The 16,467-nt window shown below is 33.2% G+C and overlaps 3 protein-coding genes across 4 annotated transcripts; all 3 read right to left on the minus strand.

Moving 5' to 3' along the window:
- Positions 1-260: 260 nt before the first annotated feature.
- On the minus strand, positions 261-5,395 carry LOC114754514 (cysteine-rich receptor-like protein kinase 2). Its single transcript, XM_028943291.1, has 9 exons — positions 4,992-5,395; positions 4,530-4,589; positions 3,515-3,855; positions 2,358-2,495; positions 2,114-2,241; positions 1,742-1,955; positions 1,233-1,464; positions 857-1,010; positions 261-598 (listed from the first exon to the last, which is right to left on the minus strand). The coding sequence occupies exons 1-9, from the start codon at positions 5,393-5,395 to the stop codon at positions 368-370; spliced, it is 1,902 nt and encodes a 633-aa protein (XP_028799124.1). The 3' UTR covers positions 261-367.
- Positions 5,396-9,012: 3,617 nt separating this feature from the next.
- LOC114754522 (uncharacterized) lies at positions 9,013-9,789 on the minus strand. Its single transcript, XM_028943303.1, has one exon. The coding sequence runs from the start codon at positions 9,787-9,789 to the stop codon at positions 9,013-9,015; it is 777 nt and encodes a 258-aa protein (XP_028799136.1).
- Positions 9,790-10,886: 1,097 nt separating this feature from the next.
- On the minus strand, positions 10,887-15,257 carry LOC114754540 (cold-responsive protein kinase 1-like). Of its 2 annotated transcripts, none has more exons than XM_028943322.1 (8): positions 14,822-15,257; positions 13,026-13,432; positions 12,643-12,762; positions 12,428-12,555; positions 12,088-12,301; positions 11,749-11,980; positions 11,308-11,464; positions 10,887-11,163 (listed from the first exon to the last, which is right to left on the minus strand). In XM_028943322.1, exons 1-8 carry the CDS (start codon positions 15,220-15,222, stop codon positions 10,933-10,935), a joined length of 1,890 nt encoding a protein of 629 aa, XP_028799155.1. In that variant the 5' UTR covers positions 15,223-15,257; the 3' UTR covers positions 10,887-10,932. The 2 variants fall into 2 exon arrangements, with proteins under 2 accessions (XP_028799155.1, XP_028799162.1); XM_028943329.1 differs by having other exon boundaries at positions 13,026-13,458; positions 14,822-15,021.
- Between the last annotated feature and the right edge of the window lie 1,210 nt (positions 15,258-16,467).

A 16,467-nucleotide genomic window follows, 5' to 3' on the forward strand; every position in this document is an offset into this window, starting at 1 on the left:
TACCTCAAGTGTACCACATTATCTGAACGATGACCAATGAAAATACGACAACTCATTTTACTTTAATCCGACACGGCACCCTCCATTCTTTGTTGGAAAAGAGAAAAATATCATAATCATTCCAAAAAGTTCTTCCTCCCTCAAAACAGAAGAATATTACATGTAATTTAACCAAACTTTAAGAGAGATTAATGTTATTTACCAAATTGTACACTGTAATAATCAGTTGGCAAATAATAATTTCCAAGAGTGATGTATACTTACGCACAAATTATCTTTCAGATAATTAATATCTGTAGAGGTGAAAGCAGGAACATCGGAATACAGGATCCAGAGCAAGAACACTAAAGAAGTATCCCCCAGATCTCTAATTAATTTCTATCAAGATAGGCATAGTGGGCCTAAGGTTCTCTGACAAATCCTTCTTTTGAAGCAAAGCAACTACTGCAGACATCATTGGCCTTGTATCAACGGATGCTTGGGTGCAAAGCAAACCAATCTCTATGATTTTCTTCACTTCTTCTGCATCATATACATTAGGTTCTAAGGTCTTGTCCATCAACTCTAAATGCCTTCCTTTCTCATATAAATTCCAAGCCTATATGTCAAGGTGAACAAAAGTGAAGTGAAACAAAAAGTGCAGAAAATACAACAAAAAAGTTAGGCCTTTTCCTGTTGTTATGGAAAAATCACATCTTGAATTGTTTAACTTCACATAAATTTCATTTTGAAAAGTGTCTTTTTCAGTCATGTAATTCTATTGCTATTAATAAAAAAAAGCTATGTCATTAAAATAGATCCGACATATATAAATTATCACAAAAAACTGTTTTTCAAACAGTCAAGGTAAACTCACCTTTTGAAGAAGGGATGCCCCTTCATCATCATCAACATTTAATTTTCTACACTTTTGACCACTAATGATCTCCAGAACTACAACACCATAACTATAGATATCAGCTTTCTCAGATAACTGGCCATAAATTGCATATTCCGGCGCTGTATATCCTCTATATAAAGTGTACAATGTGCACTAATTAGATAAGAGCTCAAGTGACACAGATATGATCCAGCAAAATATGAAATAGACATATGCAATGTAAATTATTGCGACATGTATTCAAGCTAAAAGGTGTAACAGGAGCGTTCTGTTGACTGACATATATTATCAATACTGAGGGAAATTCAATGGGAGCAAAGAAACATATACACATATGGTTATCTTGACTTACAATGTTCCTGCGAGTCTTGTGCTTACATGAGATTTGTTCTCAGGTAGCAACCTTGCTAACCCAAAATCAGCAATCTTAGGTTGCAGATCATCATCCAAGAGGATGTTATTAGTCTTGATATCTCTGTGTATGATACGCACATGAAATTCCTCATGTAGATAAGTCAAACCTCTTGCTATTCCTAAAATTATGTCATATCGTTGCTTCCAACTAAGAGAACCCTTCTTTTTACCTGTTTTTCAAGTTTACAAACTTTCAAAGATAAGGGAACAAACAAGGTTGAAACATAATAATTATTTCCAAAATGTTACAATAGGGAATTGGTATCTGCTTATTAAACTCTGTAATAAAATTATGACACATGATTAAACTTTTGGATGAAAAGTCAGTGATATATTATTAAGTTGAAAATTATATGTGCACATGTCATAACTTTATTAAGAAGCATAATGTAGCTAATGCTTGTAGAATTCTTTAAAAAGTCCTTGCCGGTTGATAGAAGAAGATACCAAATATGAATCTGTCGAGGCTGCTATTTTTCATGTATTCATAGACAAGGATTTTGTTGTAGCCTTTACTACAACAACCCAGCAGTCGAACAAGATTCCGATGGTGAACATTGTTTATAAGCATCACCTCACTTTCAAATTCTTCCTCCACCCTCTTGGAGCGAGATGAAGTCAATTTCTTGACTGCAACAACTTTCCCATTCTTCAAAGTGCCCTATGCATGATAATAAAAGAAAATCATGATATTATTAGAAGTTTTAGTTTTGTTCTTTTGCAGATATGACATTCACAACAGTATATAAAATTCATTTATAGACATCTTACTTTAGAACATGATCTAGATTAAAATATTGAAAATCTAATCAAAGTTACCTTGTATACAGCCCCAAATCCTCCTTCTCCTAGTTTATTTTCTTCACTAAAATTTTTTGTTGCAAGCACCAAATCGTTATAACTGTATGTAACTGGACCTTTCAACTTGCTTAATCCAGTTAAGTCGCCTATTACACGTGAAACGCAATTCAATGACAAAAAACCAGTCGAGGATTCATTCTATCATATATATGTGAAAACCAAAGCATCGTAATCAATTATTATGAACTGATATATTGCATACTTTTCAAATGGTTTCCTCGAGGAACATTCTTATCTCTTTTCTGTCGTTTAATCCAGGCAAATAATGCAAGGAGGATCAAAGTAAGAGATACACCTCCAACAACTCCACCAACAGTTGCCCCTTTCTTGCTTGAAGAACCTGCAAGACAGAAAAACAAACAAGTGATCTTTGAATCAGTCACTCAGCTGGAATCGCAGCCGCGGTCAGCTTCAAAATTGTAGTCAACTTTATGCATAGTTAAATGTGATTTATGATCCCAGATACTACTTCCGGTCCTTAATATAAGACTCAATTGACTAATTTGAAGAGATTAAAAAGGTTAAAAAATTACTTAATTACAGCATGGTATTTCTAAAATACTCATTATGTGTATCATCAGATTGTACTACCTCCGGTTCTTAATATAAAAGCGAGTTTGACTTTCAATTTGATCCTAAATACAAGATCTTAATCCACTTCTCTCATATTTATCTAATTTTTTAAAGTAGTTATAGCAGTAGTTGTAAATGTTAAAAGTTCCATCAAATGGTAGTTCTAGCTCATAATTATTATTCGTAATGGTATTTTAGGGAAGGTAACACCTATTTATTTCAAATAACTAAATTAATAAACTTTCTTAATCTATTCAAATTACTCAACTAGCTCTTATATTAAGGATCAGAGGTAATATATCAGTTTGTGAGTTAGGCAAATTAGTTTGGAGAAAAAAGATAAATATAAATACTTTAAAAATAAGTTTAGTTCTTTTAATTTTTTTAAATTAGACAACTAGCTCCTTATATTAAGGATGAAGGAAGTATTATAGAAGACATGGATAAATGTGATTTAAATTACAGACCAGGAGGCTAAAATGTGACGCTGCAGTTATCTATGGCATCATCTAGGAAAATGCATCAAAGGGGAAAAAAGGAGAATGACATAAAAAAACCTATTGAATTTCAAAATGACAAATAGATAATCTTGATGCCTTGTCAAAGCCATTACAAGAGTAGCTAGTATGATCTATTTGTCTTTTTGAAGTTCGATAAGTATTTTTCAGTTATTTTTCCAAAAAAAAAAAAAAAAGCGGGGCTATATTCAAGTATTAGAATGAAGTGTACCTTGTTTGACAAAGTGTGTGATACCAATTGTTTGGTCATTAGGAAAAAGGAACGTACTGGAATATCTCAAGAAACAGCCTGCATCAAAAGCCCTACCATCGGTAAATGGAAGACAAATCTGCAAATTACTGTACCCAGCCTTCAAGCAATTCAGACACCCATTCGCTGTGATAGTATTAACACACTGGGCAAAGGCATAGATAGTTGAACCGCTATTTGAAACTTGAATCTTTGTGGCCGCAAAGAAACTTGGGATTGTTGGTGTTGATATTTGGAGATTGGTTAGTACTTGTTGCCTTGCTTCAGAAAATGCAGAAGCTCCTCCTGTAGTCTCATTCCCACATGATACGCCATTGAAAGTTTGCGTTGCCTCGTTAAAGAAAGTGTTATAGTTGTACCTTAACGCACCATATCAGATCCCACGTCATTATTTTTCACGTTCATAATTCCATCGTGTACAAATGAAGCTAACGAGAGGATGAGTAAGATCCACTCAAGCCTATTTACAGTAAGTTAATCTATTTATATATACTAGTCAGAGTTGACTTTTCTCACTTGACTTTCTTGATATCTTTTTGTTAACGTCTGGGATTTATCTGATTTCAAAAGTTTTTCTTGGAGATTTTGATATATTTTAAACAGTTAATATAGAAAAATGTCAATTTTATTTTTGGTAACTCATTATAGCATAATTATACTGAACACTGGAGTGGTCAATAATGAACCAATTCAGACAATAGTTCAAGGATCAGTAGCTTAAACTGAGGTAATCAGACTAGTTATTTAGAATGATATGATTTAATTAAAATATTTAAAAAAAATAGAATATTCATATTTAAATAAAAAGAAATAATTCACAAGAAAATAGAATATTCATATATACGTTACACATATTTCAACAACAAAAGATTAATAAAGTTGAATATAATGAATTGTTATTCTTTTTAAACTCAAAATAACATCATTTTAAGCTCAATAATAAGAGAAAAAAGTAAAATCCAACCAGGTTAATCGGTCCAAAACTCTTAATTTGATATGATAAAAAGTTGGTTTATTGGTTTACTGGTCTCACCTGTCGAGCCGAAAAGGGTTTTCACAATAAGCAGTGAAACTGATTTCCATTGGGTTTATCCTTAATTCAAAAACATATTGTGAAAATCAGAGCTAGCCAAATTGATGTCAAACCAAGGATTACCTACGGTTTTTTTCTCCCCTCTATCTCTCATCTTCGAATTATCGATAGAGACAAATAGATTCCAAATAAAGAATTTACTTGTTTTATAAGTTTCATTTATATGTCAGTTGGACTTTTAATCGTTCCACAATCGATCCAAACGTTAAGAAGAGAAACTTGTTTGCGATGTATTGCCAGACTCCGCAAACAACTCAACCTAATATAATAAAGTTAAAGTAAATATGTTATTTCGACTTTCGCTCCCCTATTCAATCCAAAAGACGTCAACTTTCCGGGGAAAATTAAAGAACCAAAAACAAAAAAAAAGTTCCAAGTTGAAAGGTGATAAACGGGTTGCACCTAATGAAGCAGCCGTCGTAGACGACATAGGCACCTGGAGAGGGTGACGCGGCGGCAGCGCATTTGCGGATCTGTGCGGCAGAGATCTCAAAGCAGGCGACACAGTCAGCGATGGAAAGATAGTTTCTGCATTGAAAAAGTGTATAAACCGGGAAATTTTCCCCATTGCCATGCTGCGCTGTGGCGAAGTGCTTCTTCTGGTCCCTGATTTGGCCTCTGATATCCCGAAATGTTTCGTTTAGGTTTCCGGTGAGGATAGAGGAGTCGGAAACGAGGAAGAAGTCAGGTGGGTTGCACCGGGCACTAAGAAGCTGAGTTTGTGGGTCTGAAACGACGCCGTGAAGAGTGCAGCATAACCAGAATATGAAGATAAATAAGGGAAGGTGATTAAAATGTTGGAGCATGTTTAGTTGATAGAGAAGGAGAGGAAGAAGAAAAGAGAGGTCAACGGATTTGGAGAATAAAGAGGATAGAGAAAGGAGGATATAGTGGTGACGCTGTGTAGATAGCAACGAAAACGGTGACTTCAGAGATTAAAAAGGGCAGTGACGATTATTATTTTCATTAGACAAACAGTGACTACTTTTATAAGTTGCACGTTGTGATGTCACCACGTGCAAGGGGACCTAGTATGGTTTCTCTTTGATTCTGCATTGGCAAGAAAAAACATTTGATTTGAGAATTAATTAATGGAATGAAGAGATATGGCCGGAATTATCAGCCAGACCATCTCATAGAAGGTGATGGACGGGTACAAGAAGCGGCGGCGACACCTTCACCCTGGCGGATCTCAGCCATCTGATAGAGGAGGCCGATATGTATGATACATTTAGAGGAAGAACGTGAATGCATGGTGGGAATTTATTTCTAGCAGACCTGCTGGGAAGAAGCTCATGGATTTGGTTCCTTGATTCGTTTATCCGTACGTGCATGGTGATGAATGAGATTCTGTGTGTGTGCATATGCGCCCGTTATTCTAGGCTAGCCCCTTGCAATGAGGAATCCGACATGACTAGACTAATCCAGATTCGAGCCTTGAAAGGACCATTTTTTCAGGGAGCGTCCCTACCACCTTACAATGCTATTTTCCCGAGTTTCAAACTTGAGGCTTTTGATTAAGTTGTACATGGTGATTATGATTGTGTCTATTACATTGTGCGTGAGATTGGGTCTCCATTGTGTGTGTACAATAGCCTAGGTCTAGATGATTGGAGAGAAAGAGGAAGAGAATTTTAGTAAGCCTCTATCCTTTTAGTTTGGATTGGGAAAAAAATAAAAATTAAAAATTAAGAGGAAAAACTCTAAAAAAAATAGTAAATTTTTACTGACTGAATAGTTGAAGGCGACGATGATGGCTGCTGATGTGCAAGCACTCCCAACGATCGATGAATGTGATGGAGAGGGTGGTGGTGGTAACGGAGGCAGGTTTGATGAAGATGATGGAAAACTCATAGGAGAAGGTGAAGATCTGAAGGAGGGGAAGAAAAATTTAAAAGAAAAGGATTAAAAATAATTAGAGGGGATGTAATTATAAAGAAGAGAGAGAATATAACATGGAGGGTTAATATGATGTTGGCATTGTTGCACATGAGGTTTGATTATGATGCCAGCAACACTTTTTGAGAAAGATGTGAGAGTATTTTTATACCTTTACACATATATGTATTGAAAAAATAACGTACATTTAGAGTCCATTTGGTATGGGGATAATGAAGAGAAGGGAGGAAAGAAAACATTTTAATAAGCTCAATTTAAAAATTAAAAAAGTAGTTAAAAGCTTTTAGTTAATTTTTCTTATGCTTTTATATCACAGTCTCTTTATTAAAATTTTATAACCCCACTTCTCCTAATTTTTTAGATCCGGCTCATTAAAATTTTTCATCATCTTGTGCCAACCATGGGGTCAAAGGAGTTAAGATGACTGGCTTAATTTTCATAAGATATTCTAGACATGCATCTTGACATGAGCATATGACCAGTTAGATGTTGGGTAGCTGCACCGCCCTCTAAGACCGTGTTTGGGATCACAGTTTGAGGCCCAAACGAGCTTCTCCACGAGCAAATGTAACTTTTCGGGTTAAAATACTGTTTGAATTTATGTTTTTAAAATTTGACTTTTGAGACCAAATGAGCTTTTAGAGTGAAGCTCCATTTTTGTTTGCTTTCATGGGACAGTGCGGTGAGAGAAGCCGTTGGCAGTATTAATTACATTTTAAATTTTTTCTCTATCTATTTACTGTCTTTCTGCATGCGTATTTGTCTGTATTCGTGGCCCCAAAAAAACAAGGACAGAGGTGCTGCATCACCATTCAATTTGATTAATACTCTATGCACATATTTTAATTATATTTCATCAAGTACTCCCTCCAGTTTAGAAAATAAGATAAACTTTATTCATTTACGTTTATCAAGAAATTAGTTAAAATTAATTTAAAATAATAAATGTATAAGACATATATTTTTCCCCCTCATATACCCTTATTAATGAAGAGAACAAGTAAAAGATGGGATAAATAAATAAATTAAAAAAGAGAGAATATCTGTGGGGCAAAATTGAACAAAACTCATTAAATATTTAGACAAAAGTGAATGTTATCTTATAAATAAATAAAAAGCCCCTCCAACAAAGTTTATTTTATATTTTGATTGGGAAGGAATATTTTAGTATTTTTCAATTTCTTCCTAATAAATTAACTTTTTTATTTTTAAAAATTTTATTTTCAGTATTTCTTTTGCAATTGTCACATTATATACATATAATACTATATATGTATTACTTAATAAAATTCATATTCTTTTCAATCATTTTACATCTAAACTTACTTTTTCATTAATCATTCAAATAAATTTCAGTTTTTCAAACTGACTTTTTTACAAAAATTAATTCAAACATAAATCCCATCATACTACTTAACTTTTACCCAATCTCACTTTTACAAAAGTCAGATTGTAAAAGTCAGATTGAAAAAAAGTGACTTCTTCCATCGCTAATCCAAACACATCCCAATTAATTTCACTGTCTCACTTTGATGGAATGAATATATCTTTCTGGCAAAAAATTCTTAATCTTTTTCTCCGTTAATAATACTTATTATCAATTATCATGTTCTGATGGGATTTATATAGATATTTAATTTTTGGGACTCAGAAAGTTTTACTTGCAACTAATTTATTTTGAGTTGACTTTTGAGTTTTGAGCCTTCAACATGTGCTTTTGTTCTGCTCTTTTAATTCCAAACGAAGCAGACCTTGAAAAGACTCTCTCTATATAATTCTTTTTTTTTAATTATTATGAAGGATCCTGATCGCATCTAACTCATGAAGTAATATTGTAATAATTTTAATTTTTACAGGATGATATTTTTTAATAAGACACGATTAATTACAATCATTATTACTATTATTATTAAAACAAATGTTAAAAAAACTAAGGGTTAAGGACTTAGGGTCCAATTTTACCTTAGAAGTTTACACATAGGATATTCAGAAATTTTTATTAGATTAATATCACCCCATAAATGTTAATATAAGTATATAATTGGAAGGTTTGACTTTGAGTGAAAAGGATTATTGTATTTTAATATCTTCCAATGACATGTCCCTTTTTTTTTTTTTTGGGCCAATATGACATATCCCTTTTAGAATCAACAAATAAAAAATTATGGCATTATTTTAGCATTAACGTGCCCATTATTGTGGTTGTGCTTCTTAATAAAACAAGACACGATTAATTACGATCATTATTACTACTATTATGAAAACAAATGTTAAAAAAATAAGGGTTAAGGACTTAAGGTCCAGTTTTACCGTCGAAGTTTACACATAGGATATTCAGAAATTTTTATTAGATTAATATCACCCCATAAATGTTAAAAAAGAGTAAAATCGTCATAACTATTAAAAAAATTAACATTATCTTAATACACAAGTAACATTGCACATTTTTTAACATTTTTGGGACAATATTAATCGAACAAAAACTACTTTTCTTTTCTTTTTATAAGAGGAGAAAACAAAGAAACTAAGCTAAATGACGAGAAACAACATCAGAGGAGTCCTCAAGATGAGTGAGATGCAATCCTGGTGGCAAGGATAGAGCTCGCTTAGCTAGTGCGTCTGCTTCAAGATTTTCTTCTCTTCCTATATGACAAAGTTCCACAAGCCATTTGCTTTGGATCATGCTGCTGCATTCTTTAATCAAAGCCCAATTCTCATGGAGTTCATTATCTCCCTCCTGTAGTAGATGTATTGTCTCCAATGAGTCACTAAAAAGACAAACTCTTCTGTGTCCTCCTTCCCAAGCTCGTTTGAGCCCGATCAAACACGCCCATAATTCTGCAATTAAGGGATATCCTTCATTGAGAGACAGCATAAACGCTTCAAGAACAGTACCTCCATTCACTATAATTGTTCCTCCACAACCGGCTCGGCCATTAAAGTGAGAATAGGCTCCATCCACCAGAACAGTAACTCCCCCTCCCATCATTTTGGTAGGTTGCAAGGAAGTATGTTTTCTAGCTCCCTGAATATTAATCTGTTTCAACTGAATTGTTGCTGCCGTAAAGCTTGTCAGGATCGCTTTTGCTTTGCCTAGGATCGCGTGGGCATTGATACTTTTATCATCAAACAATTTTTCGTTCCTTCGCTTCCCAAGAAGCCAGCGCACAATGACAAAGAGTACTCGCCATTGTTCATTAACCTGCCCTGCCTTTTCCTTTAAATTCACGCAACACCAGTCCCAAACGTTAGAGCTAAAAAACTGTCCGATATAACTGGGATTAATGATGGAGAGCCACATCGATTTAACCCCCGGACAGTCCCTAAGTGTATGTAGTGAGTCTTTAGGATTGTGGTTGCACCAAACACATTTAGCTTTAACGTTAATTCCACGCCATAGGCATGCAACATTAGTTTTTTCTTCTTTTTTTGGGTAAAAACATTAGTTAATAACTTGTTATGAAGTAAGAGCCATAAGAAAGACTTGCATCTTTGAGGAATGATTAGTTTCCAAGCAGTGTGCCAGATCGCATTTGCAGCAGTAGGATCTCGAACCAAAGCTACTAGTTACCCATAGTAGCTCATATGTAAAAAGTTCCAAGGAAAAATTTTATCCTAACCCAAAAACTGATATAAACAAATAAACTATGTAATTTAAAATAAGTCATATTTCTCCAATCGCATAGTTATCATAAGCCACCAACATTCTCGAAACATGAATTAATTATATCAAAGTAACTGGCCTCTTAATAAATAATAATTCATGAATGATCGTGTTAAATAAAGATCAGGTTGAAAAATAATTGACATAATAATAATCTAACTATATTTTGAAAACAACGGAGGCAGTGATAGAATAAAGCATATATAGGCCTTTTTTTTAACCAAAAAAATTGAAATTCAATAATATATAAAATTCATACCTTTTTTTGGGGGGGGGGGGGTAAAAGAGGCTAAAGAATCCAGAACGAAGGAAATAAATTAAACTAACACGACACAGGGCTAAGCGGGATGCAATGTAAAATACTAAACCCTCAAAACGAGTTTTTGTCCTTTCCTTGTTATGACATTCATGTAACTGCAATTTTATTATTAATTATGGAAAATGGGTTTGAGAAATGGGTTTTGGAATGGTTCCAGAAATATTTTAGATGTGTTCTCTCATCTTCATTTGGTTTCAAACTTAATTATTGAAACTTTGAAATTACTTGTGCTGTTTTACTTGTTTTAATTGTTGATAAGCCTTTTTAGGGTATTACAAAGGATTTAGTTCCTCTGTAGTTTCCAAGACTGATATCTAATTAATTAGACACAGTCGTCTTCCTTGATACCATTTGCCTGGATCGGAGAAAAATTAAGAAAAGAATATTAGGAGGGAAAACTCTAAATAAATAAAAAAGTATTTTATAGGAAGCTGTACAAGTAGAGGCGTCTTCGATAAGCTCTAATTAATTTCAATCAAGATAGGCATGGTGGGTCTCAAGTTCTCTAATAAGTCCCTGTTTTGAAGCAATGCAACTACTTCAGACATCATTGGCCTTGCATTGGCAGATGCTTGAATGCAAAGCAAACCGATCTCTATGATTTTCTTTACTTCTTCAGCATAATAGTCATTGGGCTCTAAATTCTTATCCACTAATTCTAAGTGTTTATCCTTCTCATAAAGCTTCCACGCCTATCAAATAAAACAAAAGAGAAGTTAATGTTAGATGGATACCCAAAAAACAAAGCAGATTCCATGGCAAAGAATGAATTGCTTTCCCAAATAAATATTATCAAAATAAATAGGTCATATTAAATAGTCGGGGAATATTGTTACTGTTTGAACGAGGAATGCGCCTTCATCATCACCGTGGAGCCTTAATTCTTTACACTTCTGACCACTGATGATTTCTAAGACGACAACGCCATAACTATAAATATCAGCTTTTTCTGATAGTTGGCCATGAATAGCATACTCTGGCGCTGTATATCCCCTGAAAAATTTACAATAATTATGGTGTTGCTTATCACAATAATGGCTCATCCAGGATACACCTTATGATCCAATAAAAAAAAATGAAATAACGTGTAATTTGAATTATTACTATGACATGCTTGAAAATAGATATGAACTCTTTGAAGTATTCAAGCTAATGGCTGCTGATAAGTCTTCTACTGACTTATACACGTCCCACCTCCAAAATAGACATTACTTCGGACAATTCTTGTTTGTCACAGCTCTAAAGAAGATTAAACATATGTGGATATTTTAACTTACAATGTTCCAACAATCTTTGTGTTAAGATGAGATTCGTCATTTGGTAAGAGTCTTGCCAATCCAAAATCTGCAATTTTTGGTTGTAGATTATCATCTAAGAGGATGTTGTTAGTCTTTATGTCTCTATGTATAATTCGAACATGAAACTCCTCATGCAAATATGCCAAACCTCTTGCAACTCCTAAAATTATATCATATCGCTGCTTCCAGTTGAGAAAACCTGTCCTTTCACCTGATTTTCAAATGAACGGTGAAATATTGAGTTGGAAATATGCCCACATGCATAATAGCTCATGCTCAAAACATTGCATAAGAGATTGGTCTGTTAGTATTACATACCAAACAAGAATCTATCAAGGCTGCTATTTTTCATGTATTCATAAACAAGAATTCTGTCATTCCCTTTACTACAATATCCCAGGAGTCGAACAAGATTTCGATGATGAACGTTACTAATAAGTTTCACTTCACTCTCAAAATCTTCCTCCATTCTCTTGGAGTGGTTTAAGGTCAATTTCTTGACTGCAACAACTTTCCCATTCTTCAAAGTTCCCTATTAGTGATGATAAGCAATTTAATCATGATAGCTTTATCAATAAGAAATTCCACCTTAGTTCATTTGGAGACATCCCTGCTTTTAACACATCATCTATATTACTGAAAATCAAATCAAAATTACCTTGTGCACAACCCCGAATCCACCCTCTCCTAGTTTATTTTCTTCACTATAATTGTTGGTCGCAGACATCAAATCCCTAGAACGGTAAGTAATTGGGCCTTTTAATTTGCTTGCTCCAATTATGTCTTCTGGTGAGGAAAATGCAAAGAAAAACATGACCTGAAATAGTTACAAACTGATAAACCCAGTATTTGAAGACTTTTAAGTTGTTTTACCTCTAGGAGTTCTCTTATTCTTTTTAGGTCGTCTAATCGAGGCAAACAATCCAAGGAGTATCAAAACAAAAGCTATACCACCAACTACTCCACCAATAGTAGGCCCCTTATTGCTGGAACCTACAAGTCACAAGGACAAACAATTCATTTTCAAATTAGTCACTCAGCTCATTATGAATAAAGGGATTAAAATAAAATCTTGGGTATAATTCTTTTTTTTAAAAAAAACTAAAGATACACTTTTGCCACCAAAATTTAACTTGCGCAAACCCTACTATCATGGCAGCAAGGTAACTGGGTGTGTGCGTGTGCGCGTGTGTAATTATATATATGCATCCGATACAACAAGCGATTATATGTAAATATTTGAATGAATAATGTACCTTGTTTGACCAAGGGTATGATATCAATGGTCTGGTTATCTGGGAAAAAGGCAGTGGTTGAGTATCTCATGAAACAACCATAATCAAAAGCCATACCATCCGAATTTGGAAGACAAATCTCCAAGCTACTGTAATCAACCTTCAAGCAATTAAGGCACTGGTTTATTGTGGCGGTATCGACACACTGAGCAAAAGCATAAATAGTGGCGCCATTATAATTATTATTAGGGACATGAATCTTCGTGGCCGCAGAGAAATTAGGGATTCTAGGTGTTGCTGTTTGGAGATTCATTAGAACTTGTCGCACTGTTGTGTTAAATGTTGCTGCTTCTTCTGTAGTCTGATTCCCACATGATACGATGTTGAAAGGCTGCGGGGTCTCATCAAAGAAACCATTGGAGTTGTACCTCAACACACCATATGTAAAGTATCCCTTATCATTTTCCAAGTGCAATAAGCATTTCGTTGTGTATAAATAAAGTTGATGAGAGGATGAATATATATATATATAAGTTTCAAAATATCTTTCGCACTTTCAAAATTGTTAGTCTTAAAAGATAGATATTTGTAATAATTGTGTTTGTTTTTAAAATTAAACTTAATATGTCAGCAATTAGCATATAAGAATGTGCATTCAATATCTTAATATCATTTTTTTGGTTAATGATTTTAGTGTTAAAGAACTAAAAATATACTTTTAAAGTTAAGAGACCAAATTAAGGCCTTATATAAAATTAAGGCCCCTTATAGTATAGTTTAACTTATATATGATTATATTTATGGTTGGGTGCATGCTCTTTAGGGAAAAATTTTCCGCTAAAATGCGGTTTTATGATAATGTTAAGGGACTATATATATTCAAACCAAATACAATTAGAACATCAAATTGAAACTTAAGATAAACTTGAGGGAGTAGTAAATGAAAACTAATAAACAAAACATTTGGAGGAAAGTTAAAATTAGACAAGCATTAAATTAAAGAGCCAGTATGAGCGTTGAAGGTGTAAAAGCTTACTCCTTATCTCTTATTTATAAATTCAACATATATTACCAAAATCAATGATTTTTCTTAACCTTTAATTTATTAATTCTATTTTAAAATTTAAAAAAAATGTTTCAACTTTATCTTTATTTAATATATATGATTCTTAGCAAAGTAATTATGTACAGAACATTAAACTAGAGGTGAAATTACATGTTCATATAATAAATTTATCAAAATAACTTATCCTAAGGACAAAAAAAAAATTCTCTATTTCCTATAGATAGTACCATTGGAGCACTCCTCTGGTCTTATTTATAGGATAGGAAAAGAAAACACTTTTTGGTCCTATTTATAGGATATTGAGAGAAATTTTGTGTATGGATATACAATTTTACCTTCATTTATTATTGTGTTAACTTTGTTTATATAAGATATTATATATATATTAAATTAGGATAAAGTTGAAAAGTTATTGAATTTTAAATAAGAGTTAATAAAGTTTAAAGTTTCTTTGTTTGTATAAAATATGGTAGAAGCGACTTATAAATAAGACCAAAAGAGTTTTTTTTTTTCCCAAGCCCGAATAATCCAAAGTTTCGGCTCTCCGTCTCTCTGCTCATTAAATAATCAATTAAGAAAACACGCATCGATAACTGATATATATAAATATATATATACACACACGCGTATACGTATAAATTGCATCGCAATAGCTGACCCAAACCAAAAAAATGTCGCAATTATATCTTATCTGATATCTCAACGCTATATGCTAATGAAAAAGTCAAACATTGATGGCAACAAGTTGTACCTGAGGAAGCAACCATCGAGGACGGCAAGGGCAGCCGAGGCCAAGGCGGCGGTGCAGCTGCGGATTTGAACGGCAACGACGTCGAAGCAGGAGACACAGTCGGCGATGGACAGATAGTTTCTGCATTGAAAAATAGTGTAAACGGGGCCTTCTCCATTGGCCTCCTTCGCCGCGGTGGCGAAGTGCTTGTTTTGGTCGCTAAGCTGCCGTCTGATGTCTCTGAAGGTTACGTTTAGATTTTCATTGAAGACGGAGATGTCGCTAACCACGAACCTGTCATATGGGGTACACCGGATCTTAAGAAGATTGGTCTGTGGGTCTGAAACGACGCTGTTAAGACTCCAGCTTGACCAGAATACGAAGATAAATAATAATGGAAGGAGATTAGGAGGTCGAAGCATGTTCAGTTGAGAGAAGAAGATGGAGAAGAAGAAAATCAAATAATGGAATGAAGATTTGGCCTGTATGGGGAATAATGTGGAGAATAACGAAAGAAGGATCATGGTGTTTTAGAATGAAAGTGTGTGTGTACATATATAGGAGCAAACTTAGGTCAAGTTAGTTAGGTGTGTGTATATATAAAGGAGCGCGTTTCCATTTTTTAAAAATAAACGTGATATGTGATATGACCAATATAGTATATGACTATATTGGTAGAGATGGAAATGCCAAGTGTTAGTCTTTTTTTTAATTTTTTTAATTTTGATTTTAGTGGCATGGTGTTCATTAAGATTTTTATTATTATTATTTACTACTTCAAATATAGTAACAAAGTTTTTTTTGGTTTCACTATTAGCTTCAGCATTATAAAATTATGTCCACTTCTCAATGTGTTTTCCCTCTTATTCAGTTTTACCTTAGTGAAGAAAATACATTTGAATTTCATTTTAAGTGTCGTTTACTATCGATGTTGACGTACAGTTGAAAACCTTTTATTTTATAAGTCTTTCCTTGAATTTTATTGGCACAAATTAAATAATCATATGCAAGTCTCTATAATCTTGTCTTATTTATTGATCTCCCTATAGTTTTATCAATTATAAGCATTGATTCCAATAGTCATAATTTATTAATTTGTAAGGAAAACAGTATTAATAACTGATAAGATAACTCTCACTTAATATCTAATACCTCAATCTACTTTGTTTTCTATATTTACTTATTATTTTTTTCTCAAAGTAGTCTTCATGATGATTACACATGTTAAAAGATTTTCATTTTAATCCAAATAATGAACAAGGATATTTTGGAAGACAGCACACATTTATTATAAATAACTTATGTAACTAGTAATTTTTTAATATTCGCAAATTAATTATCTAGTTCTTATGTTAAAAACATGGGGTTGTACTGTACTATATTTCATTTAATCATCCATATCAACTATGATGAACAGATTATGAGCGTAGGAAGAAAAATATAATTGAGGAAAGTGTAAATATGTAATAAAAAGAAAAAATATGGGAACCTAATTGAAAATTAGGTAAAACTATACAGGGACTGACAGATTAAGTTTCTCATTTTCTTAAAGATTATAATTAATACTTAAACATATTAATTTTATTATCATAAAGCAAACTATTATTTATTTTTAAAATTTAAAACAACATTTTACTTTATGAAAAAATATAATTTGCGTGTATATA

Source organism: Neltuma alba, unplaced genomic scaffold (genome assembly GCF_004799145.2).
Source record: "Neltuma alba isolate B1F8T4 unplaced genomic scaffold, ASM479914v2 tig00001263_pilon, whole genome shotgun sequence".
In the NCBI taxonomy this organism is placed as follows: domain Eukaryota; kingdom Viridiplantae; phylum Streptophyta; class Magnoliopsida; order Fabales; family Fabaceae; genus Neltuma; species Neltuma alba.